The 23,588-nt window shown below is 41.1% G+C and overlaps 1 protein-coding gene across 7 annotated transcripts in view; it reads left to right on the top strand.

Moving 5' to 3' along the window:
• aopep (aminopeptidase O (putative)) overlaps positions 1-23,588 on the top strand; it is a 200,846-nt gene that overhangs the window by 133,495 nt on the left and 43,763 nt on the right. For 2 of the 7 annotated variants that reach the window (XM_061900545.1, XM_061900585.1), the window contains 2 exons: positions 8,279-8,341; positions 8,946-9,035. In XM_061900545.1, coding sequence (XP_061756529.1) covers positions 8,279-8,341; positions 8,946-9,035 — 153 coding nt within the window. Of the gene's footprint in view, positions 1-8,278; positions 8,342-8,945; positions 9,036-10,181; positions 10,247-17,967; positions 18,084-23,588 lie in introns of all 7 variants that reach the window. The other 5 variants (XR_009806800.1, XR_009806805.1, XR_009806802.1 and 2 more) reach the window with 5 other exon arrangements.

Raw genomic sequence — 23,588 nt, 5'->3', positions numbered from 1 at the left:
TTTGGTAGCCATCCACAAGCTTCTGGCAAACTTTTGCTTAAATTTTTGACCACTCCTCTTGACAAAATTGATGCAGTTCAGCTAAATGTTGGTTTTCTGACATGACTTGTTTCTTCAGCATTGTCCACACGTTTAAGTCAGGACTTTGGGAAGGCCATTCTAAAACCTTAATTCTAGCCTGATTTAGCCATTCCTTTACCACTTTTGACTTGTGTTTGGGGTCATTGTCCTGTTGGAACACCCAACTGCACCCAAGACCCAACCTCCACAGAAATTTTCTCCAGAAGGTCTTATCTTTGTCCATATGTCAGATGAAACAACAATTGAGCAGTTTGGCCACAATACCCAGCAATATGTTTGGTGAGAAATGGTGCGGCCTTTAATCCCAGGAACACCATCCCTACCATCAAGCATGGTGGTGGTAGTATTATGCTCTGGGCCTGTTTTGCTGCCAATGGAAATGGTGCTTTACAAAGACTAAATAGGACAATGAAAAAGGAGGATTACCTCCAAATTTTTCAGGACAACCTAAAGTTCCATCCATCATTTTCTACCGCTTGTCCCTTTTGGGGTCGCAGGGAGCCTATCTCAGCTGCATTCGAGCAGTAGGCAGGGTACACTCTGGACAAGTCACCACCTCATCACAGGGCCAACAACCTAAAGTTAAAAAGTTAAAGTACCAATGATTGTCACACACACATGAGTTGTGACGAAATTATTCTCTGCATTTGACCCATCACCCTTGATCACCCCCTGGGAGGTGAGGGGAGCAGTGAGCAGCAGCGGTGGCCGCGCCATGAAATCATTTTTGGTGATTTGACCCCCAATTCCAATTTTTGATGTTGAGTGTCAAGCAGGGAGGTAATGGGTCCCATTTTTATAGTCTTTGGTATGACTCGGTCAGGGTTTGAACTCACAACCTACCGATCTCAAGGCATAAGCATTCTACTTGGTTAGCATATTCGCTAAAGAAAAACAAAATGTTCAAACTTAAGCCTACAGCTCTCACTTATGTAACTAACAGATAGTTGGTATAATGCCAAGGCCGCATTTCAAGATGTGAAGATGTGAAGATGAGTCTGCCTGTTCGGCAGACTCATCAAGCTAGTTAGTTCAGTGGCAGTATCAATTTGTCCATTCATAAACCAAATTCCAATGAAACTCCAAAGTGAATATTGTTCTAGTAAAATTGGATATGAATTCCCTTTGTAGCAACACTTTATTGTCAGAGCTAATTGACAACAACAAATGTGGTTTTGAGTACCCTGTTTTTCGGATCATAAGTAGCTCTGGAGTATACGTCGCAACGGCCGAAAATGCATAATAAAGAAGGAAAAAAACATATATAAGTCGCACTGGAGTATCAGTTGCATTTTTGGGGGAAATGTATTTGATAAAACCCAACACCAAGAATAGACATTTGAAAGGCAATTTAAAATAAATAAAGAATAATGAACAAGTGAATAAGTGTACGTTATATGACGCATAAATAACCAACTGAGAAGGTGCCTGGTATGTTAACGTTACATATTATTGCCACGCCTGTAGATTACGTTTTGTTTTTTGCCATGTTTGGTCATGTTATGTTTAGTTTTTTGGACATTTAGTTCTGTCTTTGCACTTTCTGGGTTTTTTTCGTCTCCATGCCGACCCATTAGTTTCACCTGGTCTCCTAGTCACGTCCCTGTCCTCAGCCTCACACCTGTTTGTCACTAATAATCATAGCTGCTATTTAAGCCATTGTTTTTCTGTCCTCGTCCTGGCATCTTCACCTACCCAAGCTGCCCCTCTTTAATGTCCTCGAACACCTTGCTATCCATGCCCCTTGTTTCGGTCCAAGTAAGTTTTGTATTTATGCTACAGTGCAAGTTTTGTTTTCTTGTCTTTAGTCATGCCATTGTGCTAGTTTTGTTTTAATTAGTCTAGTTTATTATCCGCCATGGAGCGTGTCCCTGGTTTGCCTTTTTGTAGTTTGTTTGTTTATTTAAAACATTTAACATGTACTCACATCCACGCCTGGCTCGTTCCAAACATTCTCTGCATCGAAGAAACCACCCTAATCCAAGTCCAAGTTTGACAATTATGGTAAGAGTCATTCAAATAACTATAACATATAGAACATGCTATACGTTTACCAAACAATCTTTCACTCCTAATCGCTAAATCCGATGAAATCTTCTTTCTCGATGTCGCTTCTAAACAACTCTACCAACTCCAAAGGTATGCGCCTTCTTCCTCTTGTTGTTTTCTGCTGCATATTTCACTACGTCCAGCTTGTAATCTGCAGTACATGATCACCTTTTCGGTGCCATCTTTGTTCAGCCCTTCTCAGTTTTATAAGTTACCGCCAACGATGAAATGATCCATTTTAATAGTTACGGCAGTAGCATATAGCAGTTAGCATTCCATGACCCACAATGCACTTCTGCCATGACCCTCCCCCACCGAATTCTTATTGGTTGACGTCTGTGTGACGATTGCTGACGTGTGTGTGACGATTGCTGACATTTTATTCGTCTCTTCCGCGAATGAGATAAATAATATTATTTGATATTAATAATTTCACACATAAGTCGCACCAAACCATGAAAAAAACTGCGACTTATGGTCCGAAAAATACGGCAGTTAAAAATAATGTTCTATTTTACCATGAAACTGAAGTTGGCAAAATGAGATGATCGCTAAGAGGTGTAAGTTCCGAGCGCTCCATCGAATATTGATTGATTGCAGGAGACGACTGTATACACAGACGGAGAGGGATAAGTGGGGGGACAACCCGAGGTAGACAAAAGCCTTGCTATTCATGGAATGGTAGCAGTGGATCAAGGCTGCAAAAAGAGCTATGTGTGCTATCCCGTTACACAATGCCAATTTACTTGCCTCTGCACTCATTGGCTTTTCCACAGCCCACTCTTGACAACATCCTCTTTCTACTATCTTTGGCTTTTGTGCTATTTCTGCTGGAGTAGTGTTGTGTCATACGCACTGAGTGCTATTCAGGCATGCAGTTGTCCTATTGAACCTTGTGTGTGGCATGTGAACATATTACAAGGTGAATCGCATGAGTGTGTGTGTGTTTGTGTGTGTGTGTGTGTGTGTGTGTGTGTGTGTGTGTGTGTGTGTGTGTGTGTGTGTGTGTGTGTGTGTGTGTGTGTGTGTGTGTGTGGAGAATCGTGCGTGGAAGAAGTGTCATTGTGTGATGATGTAGTTTGGTCCAACACAATGCATCTACTTCCTACTCCGTCCATATCAAACGTAAACCTTCAAACCTTTATTTACTATACAGGCAATGTTTTACGTAACATTTTAATATTTGTATCCGACATACAAGTGTAAAAATACCTTAGCAACTTTATGACACTATTTCTAAAATTCTGAAGTGAATTATATTTATATAGCGCTTTTCTGTAGGGACTCAAAGCACTTTACATAGTTTAACCCAATATCAAAGTTACATTTAAACCAGTGTGGGTGGCACTCGGAGAAGGGGGGTAAAGTGTCTTGCCCAAGGACACAACGGCAGTGACTAGGATAGCGAAGGTGGGAATCGAACCTGCAACCCTCAAGTTGCTGGCACGGACACTACCAACTGAGCTATACCACCCCAAATTGCATCACTTTACATTAGAGATGTCCGGTAATGGCTTTTTTGCTGATATTCCGATATTGTCCAACTCTTTTTTACCGATTCCGATATCAACCGAAACCGATTTATACAGTCGTGCAATTAACACATTATTATGCCTAATTTTGTTGTGATTCCCTGCTGGATGCATTAAACAATGTAACATGGTTTTCCAAAATAAATTAACTCAAGTTATGGAAAAAAAATGCCAACATGGCACTGCCATATTTATTATTGAACTCACAAAGTGCATTATTTTTTTTTTTTGAATGCCTCAAAACAGCAGCTTGGAATTTAGGACATGCTCTCCCTGAGAGAGCATGAGGAGGTTGAGGTGTGGGGATAGCAGGTCGCAGGGGTGTACATTGTCCCGGAAGAGTGAGAGCTGCAAGGGGTTCTGGATATTTGTCCTGTTGTGTTTATGTTGTGTTGCGGTGCAGATGTTCTCCCAAAATATGTTTGTCATTGTTTGGTGTGGGTTCACAGTGTGGCGCATATTTGTAACAGTGCTAAAGTTGTTTATACGGCCACCGTCAGTGTGACCTGTATGGCTGTTGACCAAGTATGGATTGCATTCACTTGTGTGTGTGAAAAGCCGTAGATATTATGTGATTGGGCCGGCACGCAAAGGCAGTCAGTGCCTTTAAGGTTTATTGGCGCTCTGTACTTCTCCCTACGTCCGTGTACCACTCCGTACAGCGGTGTTTTAAAAAATCCAAAATTTTACTTTTTGAAACCGATACCTATAATTTCCGATATTACATTTTAAAGCATTTATCGGCCGATAATATTGGCAGTCCGATATTATCGGACATCTCTACTTTACATGGATTGGACTAATATTAAAGTCGAACTGCACTAAATTTTGTCTATCATTCACAATTCTTATGTGAGACAAGAACTCACGTATTTCTCTTTTGTCTGCATTTTAGATAGTTTTTATTTTTTTAGCATTTTAGATAGTGAAAACCCGCTAATAAGAGACAGCTGTAATGCAGGTAATAAGGAGTAATCTATTCTGCTTATGAAGCCCTCTTAAAAAAAATTACAAAACCCCAACAACGCTCCATTTGCATGCTGTCACCTGCAATTACCCAAGCTATTGTAAGAGCTAACACAGTGTTGTGTTTCGAGACACTCAACACAGCTTGTCTGGCCACTAGCGAGAGGTATGTTGGCTACTGAGCTGCTGCTAAATCACCGCTGAGTTTGGAAGCTAATGCTAGATTATAAATCATGCCTCACACCTGTACAGTAGAAGGTTGTGGCAATAAACTGAGAAGTTGGTCAACTTTGAAATTCAACTTAGACCCAAAGACATCTCTCCTAAAACACGGCAATATGCTTGTTTCATCCTAGCTTTTTTTTAATTTTTACCTAAGGAGTGAGGGCTATGACGAACTAATCATTTAAGCGGGGAGCAAAAGTCTTCTGCTGAAAGATATAAACATCCCATCAGTCAGCATTCCAGTGATAGCAGACATTGTAAGTGACTGTTTTGTTGCGTTCATGTGTTTCACTATAGCCAGATCTGTGTATCACTCAGTGTTTAATTAAAACTTGAAACTCATCCTCGGTATGTTCATGCTCAAAAATGTAAGTTTTTGGATCATCATTTGTCCCATCCGAAAGCTATGATGGAGCAAGACCGTTCAATATTGTATATGTAAGTAATAAAACCTTAAAGTTGCATCTTAAGTGCACAGGAAGCCAGTGCAGGTGAGCCAGTATAGGCGTAATATGATCAAACTTTCTTGTTCTTGTCAAAAGTCTAGCAGCCACATTTAGTACCAACTGTAATCTTTTAATGCTAGACGTAGGGAGACCTGAAAATATTACATTACAGTAATCGACACAAGATGTAACAAACGCATTAATAATGATCTGAGCATAGGTGGTGGACAAAATGGGACGAATTTTAGCGATATTATGGCGATGAAAGAAGGCCGTTTTAGTAACACTCTTAATGTGTGACTTAAATGAGAGAGTTTGGTCAAAGATAATAACCAGATTCTTTATCGAGTCGCTTTATGTAATTGTTTTGTTGTCAAATGTTAAGATGGTATTATTGAATAAGTGCAGGTGTCGAGCAGGACCGATAATCAGCATTTTTTTCTTAGTGTTAAGTTTCAAAAATTTGCTTGACCTCCAATGTTTAATTTCATTTAGACACGCCTCCAGGTGACTACAATCTGGTGTGATAGTCAGTTTTAAGGGCATGTAGAGTTGGGTGTCATCAGCAAAACAGTGAAAGCTAACACCGTATTTGCGTCTGATGTCACCTAGCGGCAGCATGTAGATGCTGATGAGTGCAGGGCCAAGAACCGAATAGTTCTGAGAAGATGCCTCGTTAAGCAATACAAATTAATCTGGTTTTAGCCATGTTTCACTGAGACCAATGACGTTATATTGTTGTCTCTAATGACTTCATTAACTAATAATGTTTTGGGAGACAATGATCTGATATCTAAAAAGCCCATACCATACGTAGTGGGCTGTTTTGAGAAATTTTTGTTGATGGTATCTGTCAGACTGATATTATTAACATTACGTTTATTTTGTGTAATGTGCCGTAAATAATTTAAATCACATCTTGGAATTGATATGATAGGGATCTTGAGATTGTTTGCCTTGTGCTGGGATAGATTTAACGCATCATAATTTGCCAGCTAAGTAGAATGCATGTTCACCTCTGGCACAGCCACTACAAAAATAAAATGTTATGTATTATTCTATGAGAAAAACTGTGTGCAGGAATTTTCCAGCCTGGCGCTGGTTAGTTCTAGTTTAACTGACTCGTCACCCACAGTGCCTGTGTCCAAGCTTGCTCTAGTGTAGTTTGTCAAACGTGACTCAAATAGTAGTCTATATTTCTGGGAAGAGGGATGGAGCCTCCCCGGTTCGGGTGAAGGCCCACCTTTCTCAGCAAGCCCGGGTTGTCCAAGAAAGAGGGCCAATTATCAATAAACGTTAGTCCCTGTTCCCTACAAAAACTAGCCAGCCACTTTTTAGAAGAGACTAATCTGCTATACTTCTCATCATTGCCTCTTGCAGTCAAGGGGCCAGAGACAAGTACTCTACGCTGAGACATCTTTCTAGCGAGATTACAAATCCGAGCTAGGTTCCTCTTTATAATCTCTGACTGTCTCATCCTAGTATCATTGGAGATTAGATTTATTTGGTCTGTTGCGAGTCAGCTCCCTAAGACTAACTTTAATATGGGGTGCTCTGGCCCGACACTTAATTATGGCTGGTTTACTAAGTTGTATGTTCCGGACGATGGAGTCCCCTATGACTAAGGTGTGGTGTTTGGTAGACTGGGGTGTAGAACTACCTAAAGGGCTACATCTATTATGCGTCTAAGTGTCTTGTAGGTCACTTAGGGCTGCTACAAACTGGGTCAGTAAGCTCGCTAGAGCTAACGCTAGCAAACCTGTCTGCGGCGTCTAAAGTTACGAAATTACTTACCTTTAACCGGCTGACACAGTCCTCTAGTAGGGCCAACTTATCCATGAGACCAGTGCACAAAGAGTAGAGAGCCGTTGTTTCTTTCACCGAATCACGGTATTGCTGTCTTCAGAGCAATGGGCGAAGAAAAGTAAGAGCGTAAGGGAGCAGATGCCTTCGTAGCACAGTGGCTTCGGACCGCAACTAGCTTAAAGTTAAAGTCCGAACGATCGTCACACACACACACACTAGGTGTGGTGAAATTTGTCCCCTGCAATTGACCCATTCACATGTTCACCCCCTGAGAGGTGAGGGGAGCAGTGCTCGGGGATCATTTGGTGATTCCACCCCCAATTCCAACTCTTGATGCTGAGTGCCAAGCAGGGAGGTAATGGGTCCTATTTGTATAGTCATTGGTATGACTCGCTTAGCTTAGCTTTGTTCGCTTAGCAGCTACCTAGCTGGGAGAGAAACGGTGACACAGAGAGTGGGTACGTTTGATAAGACTACTAAATATGTTTGAGAAGGAATAAAGAAAGCTGTAAAACAATTAGAAGCACACAGATAGAAAGATAGTACTTCGTTTTTGCGCAGCAGCAAACTTTTCCGGGCGTGACGTCACTCGTCGGAAGTGCAAGGTCAGGAGGAGCCACGTTTGATCCTTATCTGAACCACATTGAAGCAACTTGAGTTCAACTCACCTCAGATCATGTCACTGATTTTGCCTTGGCGTAGTTTTTGTGTCTGAGTAGCGCGCCATTGATGATGTCGTGATGTCATTAACGCTGTTGATCCACATCCCTCCAGCAGCCTTTTCGCTGAAAGCCTTGACAAGGTTAAGAGAGTAAATGGTATGCTTGTTTGTCTGTGTGTGTGTGTGTGTGTGTGTGTGTGTGTGTGTGTGTGTGGGTGTGGGGGGGAGGGGGGGGGGTGTTCAGACATTAAGACAACCGATGCGACCATCTCTTCTGATGTGTGCCAGATATCGCCTTTCATCCACTTCCTCCTCCAAGAGTCAAGTCGCCAGTTTCCGTCCTGTGGAGCGAGTTGAATCGCACACTCCCGCCTCCCCTCTCCTTCCACCTCCCTCCCCTTCCGTCTCTCTCTCTTTCTCTTGTCTTTCTGGCTCTTTCTCTCTCTCTCCCTGGCTCTGCACAGCATTCCACTCTGTCCCAATCACTCACAGCTCTCCCCTCTCTCGTCCAGTGGCTGCACGAAAGGAGCGCCGTATGGTCCAGGTCGACGCCGGCGGAGGAAGTCAAGGCGGAGGTAAGCACCCTTGTGTCCTCGCACCTTTTGAAGTACGTTATGTTGTGAAGTGTATCCTATGACTCGGCCACCTCGTTCTCTTTATTTCTTATTGTGTCCCTGCACATATGGTATAATGGCATTTTCCCTGGCGCCATCAGTGAAGTGGCGGCACCCGCTGCTTGTGCATCTGTTGCTTGTCATTCACGTTTCTCATTAAGTGTTCTCCTAAACTTCCCCGTCAGTGTTTGTGACACTTCCGCCAATCTGGCAAATGCCTCCCACCAGATCCACATTGACGTTAAGATAGTTTTGTACTGTGTAAATGGATCCGTAGTTTCACTATTAACGCCTTCATCTCGCCATGTCTGTTCGTGCGGGTTCCATACGGAGCGTGACGGCGCGCCGAGAGGTTGGAATTACTCTGCCCCTGCAAAAGAGCGCGACAGTAGACGTGTACGTTTAGACGTGTCAAAGCAGGGGTTGGTGGCTCACTTCCGTCCAATAGATCCTCGTTGGACTTTCCACTCGTCACGGCTCACTCAAAGCTACTTTTTTGTCTGTTTTTCCTCCACCTCATTGCGCCCTTAATTTCCTGCCTCACTCCCTCCCTTCCCTCTTGCAGGTTGCAAAATGGATTCTCCTCAGTCGGAGTCATCAAGGGAAGGGCAGAAAGCGGAAGCGATCGGAGGCCAACAAGGTGAACTACAAAGAGGTCTGAACCACATTTTTGTAACTCTCTCTCATTTTAACCCTCTGAGACCTAATGTCCTCTGCGGTGGATATTTGTGTTTTTCATAACCGGGTTCTTTTTTTTGTTTAGTTTCAAAAGGCTAATCATTGTTCCCCGACGTTTGCTTGTATGTTGTTGCTCCAAGGTTCCTCCTGCACACATATTTAACCTGTTAAGCACTTGTATACATCACATGCCTCTCAGTCTGCATGTGGTCACGGTCAGTGTGTGTTTGTGTCTATGGGAGGGGGAGAAGGTTGTGCACTCTTTGGCCGTGACATTCGGGCTTTTGAGGCTGCCGCTGAAGGTCTGCCGCACCTCCGCTACTACTTCCTGTCTGGCCACTTCAAAAAAAAAAAAAAAAAGATGATCATGCAAGTGTGTGTGCCGTTAATTAGAGCTCTCCAGAGAAGGCTAATCCCTTCCAGCCACTAATTGACACACAAACACGCCTGCATCATTAATGGACGCACACTGATCCAGGAGTCACACAGAGCCAGGAGTCATTAGCGAGAGTAGCGCGGGGTTTATATATCACTCTCCGTGTACGCCAAATCTGGTATTTTTACGAGCAGGGAAAAGGTAGTTAAAGGCCTACTGAAACCCACTCCTACTCACCACGCAGTCTGATAGTTTATATATCAATGATGAAATATTAACATTGCAACACATGCCAATAAGGCCTTTTTAGTTTACTAAATTCCAATTTTAAATTTCCCAGGAGTTTCGTCTTGAAAACGTCGTGTAATGATGACGTGTACGCAAGACATCACAGGTTTTTAGGAAGTATGAGCGCTGCGCACACACACAGCTAAAAGTCGTCTGCTTTAACCGCATAATTACTCAGTATTTTGGAGATCTGTGTTGCTGAATCTTTTGCAATTTGTTCAATTAATATTGGAGAAGTCAAAGTAGAAAGATGGAGTTGGGAAGCTTTAGCCTTTAGCCACACAAACACACGGTGATTCCTTGTTTAAAATTCCTGGAGGTGAAACTTTACTATTGATCAGAGCGCGGTCAAGCGAACATGAATCACGACGGAATGTCAACCAGCAGGTTTCGGTGAGAAAATTGTGGTTAAAAAGTCGCTTCTTACCGGAGAAAAGCTGAGCTTGTGCCGTTCCATAGCTGCCGTCGACTCCCCTGAGACATTGGCAGCAAGACACCCGTGGACACACCCCTCCGACTATCAGGTACTGTTAAACTCACTAAAACACTAGCAACACAATAGAAAGATAAGGGATTTCCCAGAATTATCCTAGTAAATGTGTCTAAAAACATCGGAATCCGTCGCGTTTTTTTTTTCTTTTTCTAGTCCGTCGCTATCAATATCCTCAAACACGAATCTTTCATCCTCGCTCAAATTAATGGGGAAATTGTCGTTTTCTCGGTCCGAATAGCACTTTTTGTTGGAGGCTCCCATTAAAATCAATGTGAATATGTGAGGAGCCATCAACATGTGACATCATCGTCTGCTACTTCCGGTAGAGGCAGGGCTTTTCTCTTAGCACCGAAAGTTGCGAACTTTATCGTGGATGTTCTCTACTAAATCCTTTCAGCAAAAATATGGTAATATCGCAAAATGATCAAGTATGACACATAAAATAGATCTGCTATCCCCGTTTAATTAAGAAAATCTCATTTCAGTAGGCCTTTAAATAGTATTACCCAGTGCAACCTCTGAAGGCCCTGAAGTTGTACTTTCAAGAAAAAAAACACACGATGCAGCATGACGTCATGATGTGACATCTCACCGTATATCTGGAGACCTCCGTTCAGTAAGCGTCAGAAACTTTGCATAGCTTTTTGAAACCCTGAGGCCAAAACAATTTTGAAGAACGCCAAAGGAAAAAAATATATATCACTTTTGTACACATTGTGACTTGTTATCAAAAGTTAAGGTGGACTTTGTTGTTTTCAAGTGTTATAAGTGACACCTTTATCAGTAAAGACTGTTCTGTTGTTGTTTTTAAGTCCTAATGCTAATAGTTTACTCTTAAAAAATAACTTGAACATTTTTTTTTTAAATCAAATCCACAAGCCGCATTTGTAAAATTTAAATTACGCTTTCAGTTACAAAGGTTTTTATTGTTTTTACGTTTTAATATTAGGAATGATTAACTTATTTTCACACTTACCAAGCATAATTTGTTGAAAGAGTAGACTGATGTGTCCATATGTGACGCAAATTGTGTTACGTTCTTGTCATTAAGGGCTTTTTATTACTTAGTTTTCACAGTCTTTTCACCTTACAACATCACCTTCATCCCCTGCTACACCACGCTTCAAATACTGCGGCTTAACCACTTTGCAGATTTTTTGGGAGATATTTAAAAACATTTTTAAAGCACATTGTTCTACAATTGTTGGTCCTGACTTAAGGAATTTCAAGCATAAAAATGGCCAAATAAACTAAAAATATCAATACAACAGTTAGCCACTAGAAGAGACCAAACCAAGCAGAGGGTACTGTCCAGTATCATGATTACTGATTGGCTCAGCCTCAGGCAGCATTAATATATTGCTTTAAAAATTGTAAAGGTGACTAAAGAGTACAGATGTCGGCCGATAAACTCTTTAAAATGTAATATCGGAAATTATTGGTATCTGTTTCAAAAAGTAAAATTAATGACTTTTTAAAACACTGCTGTACGGAGTGGTACACAGTTGAGGGAGAAGTTGCGTCTCCAAGTCATACTTGCCAACCCTCTCAATTATCCGGGAGACTCCCTAATTTCAGCGGCCTTCCCGAAACTCTCCAGAGGCATCTAATTTTCCCGATTTCCACCCAGACAACAATATTGGGGGCGTGCCTTTAAGGCACTGCCTTTGCGTGCCGGCCCAATCACATAATATCTACGGCTTTTCACACACACAAGTGAATGCAAAGCATACTTGGTCAACAGCCATACAGGCCACACTGAGGGTGGCCGTATAAACAACTTTAACACTGTCACAAATATGCGCCACACTGTGAACCCACACCAAACAAGAATAACAAACACATTTCGGGAGAACATTAGCACCGTAACACAACAGAACAAATACCCAGAACGCCATGCAGCACAAACTTTTCCGGGACGCTACGATATGTACAATAACCAATAAATTCGAAGCTGCTGTTTTGAGGCATGTAAAAAAAAATACACTTTGTAACTTCAATAATATATATGCCAGTGCCATGTTGGCATTTTTTTCCATACTTTGAGTTGATTTATTTTGGAAAACCTTGTTACATTGTTTAATGCATCCAGCGGGGCATCACAACAAAATTAGGCATAATAACTTGTTAATTCCACGACTGTATATATCGGGATCGGTTGATATCGGAATCGGTAATTAATAGTTGGACAATATCGGAATATCGGATCTCGGCAAAAAAGCCATTATCGAACATCTCTACTAAAGAGTGTTATTTCATATTTAATGGGACCTCATAATGTTAAAAAACGGATTTAGGAGTTTTTTTTATGCTCTAGCTTTTAAAAATACTGGATTTAAATGAATGAATCTTACTTCGCGGAAATGCATTTATCAGGCATACCTACTTATTGACCGTGACTACTTATTTTCACATTGCTCCGGTAGTTGTAAATGTTGAAATGTTACTTGGAATGGTTCATTTAGTTATTATGATGACGACTGTTTAACCCTAGAAGATATTTTCTTTACTTTTTTTTTGGTTTTAAAACCTTTTTATCATATGATACTAATTTTATGTAAAAGTATGATATCAACTAGACATAAAATACCTTAGATTTTGACCTTTTGAGGATGTGTTTTTTATGGCATACTTGCCAACCTTGAGACCTCCGTTTTCGGGGGGTGGGAGGCGTGGTCGGGGGTTGGGCGAGGAGCGTTGTTGGGGGCGGGGCGTTTTTGGGGGCGTGATTAAGAGGGAAGGAGTATATTTATAGCTATCCATCCATCCATTTCCTACCGCTTATTCCCTTTGGGGTCGCGGGGGGCGCTGGTGCCTCTCTCAGCTACAATCGGGCGGAAGGCTGTGTACACACTGGACAAGTCGCTCCCTCATCGCAGTATGTGTAGAAATCTTTATTTATAATTGAATCACTTGTTTTTTTTAGTTATTTTTATATCTTTTTTTTCCAAATAGTTCAAGAAAGACCACTACACATGAGCAATATTTTGCACTGTTATACAATTTAATAAATCAGAAACTGATGACACAGTGCTGTATTTTACTCTTTTTTCAACCAAAAATGCTTTGCTCTGATTAGGGGGCATTTGAATTAAAAAAATGTTCACAGGGGGTACATCACTGAAAACATTTTGAGAACCACTGCTCTAAAAGCCGTAGATGTTATTGTCACATATGCATGCACAGTAGATGGCAGTATTGTCCTGTTTAAGAGTGTCACAACATTGCTGTTTACGGCAGACAAACTGCTTTACGGTAGACGAAAACGTGACTGCTGTTGTTGTGTGTTGTTGCCGTGCTGGGAGGACGTTAATAAGACTGTCTAACAATAAACCCGCATAAGAAACGAAGAACTCGCCCTCGATCATTCCGCAGTTTTAACGTCATTGGGCAGGCAATTCTGTTTATATTGTGGGAAAGCGGACGTGAAAACAGGCTGTCGACACGTCACTTGGGTCCGCGGCCTCCAGCTCCGCCTGAAATTCGGGAGATTTTCGGGAGAAAATTTGTCCCGGGAGGTTTTCGGGAGAGGCGCTGAATTTCGGGAGTCTCTCGGAAAATCCGGGAGGGTTGGCAAGTATGTTTTATGGAATTGCATAGTGCGGTCGGTTCAAATGTTGTCACGGTCCATGCATGGCCCATGCACCACAGGTTTTCCTTCACCTGCTGCTTTGAGGTTCCACTTCAGGTAACTTTGAAATTTTTTCTCTATAAAATTAAATTGTACATATTAGAGCGCTATCTGCAATCCAAAGTATACTCAAGTGCTGACATGATTTTGTTTTCACAAAATTCAATGACCGAACTCTCTTCCTTTCCATGTTTTTCCGTGCACATGTCTGTCGAGCCCACGTCGAGAGCAGAGGCCCCTGTTACTTAACAAAGTACGCAGTCCGAAAAAGGACCTCTTCCTGTCAGAGGTGGTGGTCGGCGCTATAATCAACCTCATGAAAGAATAGGCAATTGCTGTCTGCTTGGCCGTACACAATAGCCAGAAAAGAGGGAGGGAGGGAGGGTAGGCACGGATGGAGTGAGGGAGCCGGAGGGAGGGAGGAGGTTAGCGTTTGAAGTTGCACCATAAAAGGCATGGTGAAAGGAAACACGAAGTGACCCCTCCACCGCCACTGCTTCCATTCACCCCCCTCCCCGCCGTCCATCCATACTTGCTCCTCACCCTCCCCTCCCTTTGTTGCTGTGTGTACGGATTGCCCCATAGATGGACCAGGTGTACTTTATAGTACTCCTTCATGTACTTCAAACGCCTGCAGCCCAATTTCACCTCGGCCCACCCCCTCCCCTTCCCTCTCTGCATCGCTCGCTCCTCCAAGGCAGCCTGTTGATCGCCGGTTATTTACAGCAGAACGGTCAAATGAGAGAAAAGGGGACACTTCAGGTAGAAGAGGAGGAGGCCCTTGTGATAAAAGCAGAACATATTATATTAAATTGATCACATTTTTAGAAGAGTGTACGAAAACATCGATTGCAAACCTTTACGGAACACTTACCGAAACTAAAGGTTGTTCTACAAGAAAGAAGATGAAGGTCACATAGTCCCCAAAACTATTGCGGAAATATAGAGGCTTTAGTAAGGATAGGGCAGCTAAGACTACAGAACTGGAGCCAGATGTAAAAGAGGCCAGAAAGAGAAGGGGTTAGAAAGTCTTGTCGGGAACTCGGGCAGCATTTAGCGCTAATGACTTGATGGATGATTAGGGAATATAACCCACATGCTCACAAGGCCATACACGGAAGGGGCCGGACAGACACCCCCTGCTGAGCCGCCACAGTTTTGGTCAATCCAATAAAGTCCAGGTTTATTACTAACTTCCTCCGTGCATCTGCAGTAACATTATTGATTATCACCGCTTTTTAAGTAACGAGCGTGCGCATGTGTGCTAACATGCGTGTGTCCGTTGTGTGCTGGTAATTCGGAATAATAGTCATGGCCGTGTGGTAATGGGCCTCATTTTCCTCTGCGGTCTGCATAATGAGTGGGGTTGTCTGCCTCTGTTGGTCAGAACTGGAAAGCTCCAAGCGGCAACAACAACTTCTCTGGCATTGATAAGGTCTCTGAAGGTTTTTGCATGTCAGATGGAAAACTGATCAACTGAACTTCCTTGATAGGCCTTTGATAATCATAAGATCATTGCCTCTGATTCCTTTTAACCTGCCTGAAGCGTTCCTTCAACCTGGAACAGTTCCCTTTGGTGAGCTTCATGTTCTCAATTGAAACCTCAACCAATTTACAGAATTGGTTCAATGTTTAACAGATGTTGTGTGTGTGTGTGTGTGTGTGTGTGTGTGTGTGTGTGTGTGTGTGTGTGTGTGTGTGTGTGTGTGTGTGTGTGTGTGTGTGTGTGTGTGTGTGTGTGTGTGTGTGTGTGTGGTGTGTGTGTGTGTGTGTGTGTGTGTGTGTGTGACTTTAAAGGTCCCCTATTCTACTTACTGTTTTTCTCAGAGGCCCCATGAAAGTTCAATGGAAGTTTGTTGCCTAAAAATGTTGCCCCGATTCAGTAATTTACACAGTTGTGAAGAGTTTTAATAAGACCGAACGGGAACACTGCGTATTGTGTGTTTGCGACTCCATTGCTAATGAGCTGTGTTGTCCAAGTCTGTGTACGACAGAGTGTCTCCAAGAAGCGGGATTGTGACCTTTACCCAGTTTTTACATATACACTGTAACTCTGCACTTGTCCAATGTAATAGATAGCCCATACAACAGCGTAACTAATTAAAGAAAAATGTGTATAGTGAAGCACAGCTCCCCTTAAGAATCAATGTAAAACATGAATTATAGATAGTAAAAAGATGCCCACTTTGAGGAAACTATAATGTGTATGTATATATACTGTATATATATGTATGTATGAATATATATATATATATGTATGTGTATGTATGTATATATACATGTATGTATGTATGTATGTATGTGTGTGTGTATATATATATATATATATATATATATATATATATATATATATATATATATATATATATATATATATATATATATATATATATATATATATATATACACACACACACACACACACACACACACACACACACACATACAGTACAGGCCATAAGTTTGGACACACCTTCTTGTTCAATGTGTTTTCCTTATTTTCATGACTATTTACATTGTACATTGCCACTGAAGGCATCAAAACTATGAATGGACACATGTGGAGTTATGTACTGAACAAAAAAAGGTGAAATAACTGAAAACATGTTTTATATTCTAGTTTCTTCAAAATAGCCATCCCAAATAGCTCTGAATACTGTTTTGCACACTCTTGGCATTCTCCCGGTGAACTTCCAGCACACCTGTGAAATGAAAACTATTTTAGGTTTTTACACGGAAGCGGTGCGCTGCAAATGCGGCTTTAAAACATGCCTTGCCAAAGGGGGCGATTAGTAATACCACCTTTGCTTCAAACTAAGGCATACATATAAATAAGTATTCAGATCTGCACAAGAAGTTTAAAGAGTGACAGCTAATAATGGAGTCAACCAGCTCCCCTGCTATGCACATATACTGTAGACACGCACACAGCTGTTTGGCTTGTTGCAAAATATTAGCGCGGTCCAAACCGGCACCGCCTATGTAATGTGAACTTATGCAAATTTTACAATGTGTGTTTTACCTGCTGCATGTGTGCTTTTAGCCATAGTATTCATTTTTGTATTTACTAATGATTTTGTTTTAAGGCACAGTTCAAAGAGTGGCAACAATAAATCATGAAGTATACAATGTCCATCCATCCATCTATTTTTCACAGTTTATTCCCTTTGAGGTCGCGGGGGGCGCTGGTGCCTATCTCAGCTACAATCGGGCGGAAGGCAGGGTACACCCTGGACAAGTCGCCACCTCATCGCAGGGCGTATACAATGTCAATAAAGCTAAATTGTTCTTTGAGTGCAATAAGAAAAGCCCAATTTTTAATTGTTATTTTCACCTTCTAAAATTGTTCTTTGAGTTCAATGGGAAACATATCTTTAATGTATCGTAATATTTTCTGTTATAATGAAGCCAGTAATAAAAAATGTTGGTAATAATATACATTTTGATACCATCCATCCATCCATTTTCTACCGCCTATTCCCTTTTGGCGTCGCGGGGGGCGCTGGCGCCTATCTATTGGTATTCGAACAACCTGTGTGTTTGTGTATATGTACAGTATTATATATATATATATATATATATACACAAACACATATTTACAATATATGTATACATACTATATATAGCTATATACACAGTATATGTATATATATGTATTTATACAGTATACACGTACTGTATACACAGTGTGTATATATATATATATATATATATATATATATATATATATATATATATATAAACCATCATAACAAAGGGGTAATGGCATAACAACCTTTTTTATTCAAACAACATTACAACAAGATTAAATGTCAACACGAGCACACATTCAAAAGTCTCGTTGATGCGCTCCAAAACGTTAACCACCATCCATCCATCCATCCATTTTCTACCGCATATTCCCTTTTGGGGTCGCGGGGGGCGCTGGCGGCTATCTCAGCTACAATCATGTTGCTCCAAAATAAAAATCATTTACATTGTGTCTGCAAATATTTGTGCCATCTTTTGAACACTCTGAGATGACCTTACAATCACTTTTAGCATTAGCACAAACGAGCAGTGTGAGGCGATCTTTAATCTCCTTCTATGTAATAAAGGTCCACTGTGGCATCTTTTTTCAGTCTCATCACAATCAAAGACTTGCTGTGGAACAAGACCCCCTTCGCCGATAAAATCCGTGCAGTCATGGCTTAATAATTCTTCCGTGCCATGGAGCGAGCAGCCTCGCCATGTTGCAGCAAGTACAGTCCTCTTTTTAAACTTTTCTAAACCACCCACAGCTCGCCTTAAATTGTTCTTCTGTGCTGGTTCCAGCATGGTTACCTCAGGGCATGAAGTCGCCATATAAATGGTAACTCTTTTTGAAAATGATAGCTTCCAAAATGCTATCAACCGCTGCTGCTTCTTATCTATAGAAGCAACAGCTTTTTGACCCGGTCTTGCACTTTCTCTCTGTCCTTGCGAATATATTTTACCCCTTAGGCAAACTCGGCAACGATATAAACATTCTTTTTTTATAATGGCTGCAGGACTTCTTTCTTGAAGTGAGGGGCCGTGAGTCAAAGGCTAACTAGCTTAAACGCAAGCCCAAAGCAGTTGCCTAGCAACCCGAAGCCATACAGCAAGGCTGGGAGAGATTTTGATCACACAGAGTGATCTTTTTGGCTGACACAGCTTTGACCGGAGCAAGGTACGGCAATTGTGGAAATAAACAAGTTAGAAGGGCTGCTAGCCGTCGAAGCTCTTCGAAATTGCTGCGGCAGTGTGTACAGGAAGGGATGTCATCAAAATGGTAGCCCCTGAATGAATGAATGAAGCGTTCGTACTCAAGACATAGTTTGCATATTTGGCGTGATTTAAAGGTCCTCAAACCGAAAAGGTCGCAAACAGAGGCCTTTGTGAATCGAGGATCCGCTGTACTCAGTTTAACAAAAAGATCCTGCTTAGTTAGAATATTTGCTGTATAAAATCACAATCATCAAACCTATTTGTAGCTGACTAACAAATAGTGGGCATTATTTTAAGATGTATAGTGAAGGCTGTCATGTCTGTCCTCTATTTTGGGGTGGGGCTGGCTAAGCTAGATAGAGGAAAGTCACAGATCGTATGATGTCCATAAAGCATACTTGCCAACCCTCCCGATTTTCCCAGGAGACTCCCGAATTTCAGTCCCCCTCCCGAAAATCTCCCGGGGCAACCATTCTCCCGAATTTCTCCCCATTTCGACCCTGACAACAATTTTGGGGGGCGTGTCTTTAAGGCACTGACTTTAGCGTCCTCTCTCACCAGAACCCTCCCCCCCTTAACAGCCGCGTGCTGTCCACACTCAGGTCCACATGCTGACCTGAGGACAGCCTGTCGTGTCGTCCTCTTTTCCTCCATACAAACAGCGTGCCGGCCCAGTCACATAATATCTACGACTTTTCACACACACAAGTGAATGCAATGCATACTTGGTCAACAGCCATACAGGTCACACTGAGGGTGGCCGTATAAACAACTTTGAATGAATGAATGAATGAAATGAATGAATGAAATAAGTTTATTTCGGTCATATAATCAATCAAATCAATCAACCATTTTGTGTGATCAGTTTTACAGTACATGTTATATGTATACAATTATGCACATTTACACACGATAGAAAAGAAAAAGAATGACCAAAAAAGGAATAGGCTGAAGCCAAAGCTTATATTTGTCTATCCTATACCTTCACTGAAGATTAGATTGCCTGGAACATCAACGTTAAGAAAAAAAAAAAATCAATGGGATGAAAGTAATTGTTACTATATTTTATAATTTTCAATTATTTCACCTTCCAATGTTTTCTTAAACCTTACCAAAGAAGTGCATGTCTTCAGCTCATCACTGAGCTTGTTCCACCATTTAACTCCTAAAACGGTAATACATTTGTATTTTATATTTGTTCTCGCTTTACCTATTTCAAAAATCGATATCCCCCGTAAATTATAGTTTTCTCCTCTTAGATGAAATAGCCTGAGAATACAAGCTGGAAGACTGTTGTTATTTACTCGAAACATAATTTCCATTGTTTTTAAAAACACAATGTCTGAAAATTTTAATACATTTGAACTCATAAATAATGGATTGGTATGTTCATAGTAACAGGCTTTGTGTATTATTCTAATAACCCTTTTTTGAAGTTTTATTATTGGGTCTATGTTTGTTTTATAAACATTTCCCCAAATTTCAACACAATATGTTAAATATGGAAAAATAAAAGAATAATACAACATATGCAGGCATGTCTTATTCAGCATGTGTCTTACTTTATAAAGAATAGCAATAGATTTGGATATTTTTCCCTTTATATATTCAATATGCGGTTTCCAACTTTAACACTGTTACAAATATGCGCCACTCTGTGAACCCACACCAAACAAGAATGACAAACGCATTTCCTGAGAACATCCGCACCGTAACACAACATAAACACAACAGAACAAATACCCAGAACCCTTTGCAGCACTAACTCTTCTGGGACGCTACAATATACCAAGCAATCAACCCCGCTCATCTCCCGAATTTGGAGGTCTCAAGGTTGGCAAGTATGCCATAAAGAAGGAGATTTTCTCAAATACCTGCAATTTTAAAAACAACTATTGGATCATTTCTTCCCTCTAAAAGTATAGCATAGGGAGATGGTTCAGGGTTTGGGGGCTTTAGAGACACATATTACTGATAAAGCGTCATTAAACGCATAATATGTGTCACAAGTGCCGAGCCTTTTTGAGCGTAAGATCGCATCATCTTTGCAATGAACGAAAGTAAGGTCCACATGAACATTATTCAGGTTTTAGAGACTGGACTCGCCACTGAAACTTGTGAAATGCAACAAACTGAAAGCTGAAGATCAGCTAAATGAAAAAATGTGTTGATGGCGTACGGAAAATATGTTGGCAGGTATGTTGATCATTGCCCAGGAGGGTAAGGCACATGTTTGGGATCTACTGGTAATGTCTCAAGGATCTACTGGTCCTGATATGCGTGATTGTCAACATTATTGCAAAAGCAAAACTTGAGAGCAGTGGTGTTCTGGGTCGTTGGGATAAAGTTTGTATATAAGACAGTATTTACACAGCTCTTCCTCCTGATAAACACATGCGGAAGAAGGGGTAACCCTGAATACTTGGCATTCCTTCTGTCTTACAGCAATTTGTCCAGTTGCTTGTTGAGGGAATGTGCAGCTTGATAGTCCAGTGTTTTGTAATAACGGCAGCAATTCCAAGTTTCACCTCATTTGCACCTCCAATGCTTGTCTGCACCTTCCCATGCTCACTGTAGCGGAGACTGTGGGGGCTGGGGGGCTGACACCAGCTGCTTTTCGGCTTGTTGTGAGGGTTGAATGTCTCAAACAGTGTTTTCCGACGGATGTTGGACTTGGGTTCAACGGTCTTCGGCTCTTAGATCTGGTTTTGAATGGTTACAGATATGTGCAGAAATGGAGGGCTATTAGAGCACAGCAATTGTTCCACTCGCTGTTTTTAGGCACTTGACTCGAGTGAAGATCTGCCAATTACTCATTTGATTCTTCTCTCTGTTTGTTTGCCCGAGAGTCATGTCTAAGTCTAGTCACGGTGTTGTTTTAATCCTTTCCAGTTAAGTGTTAAAGTAATGCTTCACACATCTGTTTTCTCCTGGTTTATATAGCCTCCTCACCCTTCCATCACCTCTTTCCCCTTACATATTATTGTCCCTCTCCCCGTCTTTGTTCCTCCATCTCTGGCATTTATTGGCAATGAATCAGAGATGATGAGAGAGGGAGATGGAGAACCTTCGGGGAAATGGCCAGCCGTTTCCTGGACGGGTTTCATCACAGCAGGCTGGGAAATGGTCAGAAGAGAATTACATGTATAGTGTGCGTGTGTGTCCATCATCATATCCACTGGGGATCAGTCCACTAAATGTACACCACACCCTTTCCATCAAACCTCACACACAGAGCTGAGAGGTCAAGCTAATTTTCTGTTAATGTGAGTTCCACGTAACCAATTCTGTGTAATAAAACTGGACTTTGAGAAACTTTTATAAAAAATATTGCAATGTCTGAGCAATAGAAGAAATTTGGTTATTGGATCAATTTTTTTTTTCCACTTCAGACTGGGCTTGATTTTTTTTGTTTTTCCAAGTGGGAAATGTGAGAGGATGGATAGACGGTCTGACAGACAGAAAGTAGACTAATTCCAGTCAGGGGAAAGGGTCTTAAAACCGAGGGAGCAAGAAAGTGATGCTGTCACGGTTGTTAAGCAATTAAATTAACAAACCCTTGCGTTGTTTCATCTCATATTGTACTGAACAGCCAGACCCTTTTCTGGGTCACGGTATGATATTTTTCCTCGTTGCTATTGATGATATCCTTCTGTATTAGCATCTCAAAAATGCTTAGGGAGTTACTGTATATACCATATTTTTCGGACTATAAAGTGTAGCTGAGATAGGCTCCAGCCACCCCACCCCCCACCCCCCGCGACCCAGAAGGGAATAAGCGGTAGAAAATGAATGGATGGCTAAGTCGCAGTTTTTTTCATAGTTTGCCCGGGGGTGCGACTTATACTCAGAAGCGACTTATGTTAACACATTACCGTAAAATATCAAATAATATTATTTAGCTCATTCACGTAAGAGACTAGACGTATAAAATTTCATGGGATTTAGCGATTAGGAGTGACAGATTGTTTGGTAAACGTATAGCATGTTCTATATGTTATAGTTATTTGAATGACTCTTACCATAATATGTTATGTTAACATACCAGGCACCTTCTCAGTTGGTTATTTATGCGTCATATAACGTACACTTATTCAGCCTGTTGTTCACTATTCTTTATTTATTTTAAATTACCTTTCAAATGTATATTCTTGGTGTTGGATTTTATCAAATAAATTTCCCCAAAAAAGGCGACTTATACTCCAGTGCGACTTATATATGTTTTGTTCCTTCTTTATTATGCATTTTCGGCAGGTACGACTTATACTCCAAAAAATACGGTACTATGAGTTTGAAAAAATTATTTTATGTTTAGAGTCTAGATAATTCTACCTGCAAACCAACAGGTGGCTACTTCTCCCAAAGTGCAATCAGAGCTTTTCTTCCTGTCACTCCTACACACACCAGTGATGCAGAGAATGTCTTAAAGGTTGTTAGCAAGTTATCAAACAGCGGAGGAGTTATGATGTGGGGTAGACTACTGTTGGGTTTTGCATGGTTGAATGAATGTATGTACGTATGTGTATGCTTGCTTTAGTACTATTATCTTGTGTTCATCATATAGCGTTATTGTTTTTGTTGTTGTTGTTGTGCTTGCTACCATGTTTCATCATTCCATGTATATATTGTCCTCTGGACCCCCTGTCAAAGTCTTCTTCTGGCTTATTTGCAGGACCCTTTCACGTACCAACATCTTTAAATGATGATATTCACTACTATTGTAATTGTTATATGGTATTGTGAATACATTTGAAACTCATGATGCATATTTATAGAAAATGGGGAACAATGAAGCAAAGTTGAGCAGCTAAAAATAAGATTTTTTTTGTATTGCACCTCGTAGTTATGTTTTAAATACTCCCTATTGTCTTTTTTATCTCCGTGAGGAAATTGTTTTTGCCGGCATCTATTTGTTTTTTACTTTCGTCAGTTTGTTAGCAAGTTATTTAGCAACATAACTCAAAATGGTAGAGGTGGATTTCGATGAGACGTTCAGGAAGTACCAGCAATGGCA

Source organism: Nerophis ophidion, linkage group LG01 (genome assembly GCF_033978795.1).
Source record: "Nerophis ophidion isolate RoL-2023_Sa linkage group LG01, RoL_Noph_v1.0, whole genome shotgun sequence".
Classification (NCBI taxonomy): Eukaryota; Metazoa; Chordata; class Actinopteri; order Syngnathiformes; family Syngnathidae; genus Nerophis; species Nerophis ophidion.
Note: the sequence above shows the minus strand (reverse complement) of the source record. Positions and strands in the feature narration are given on the sequence as shown.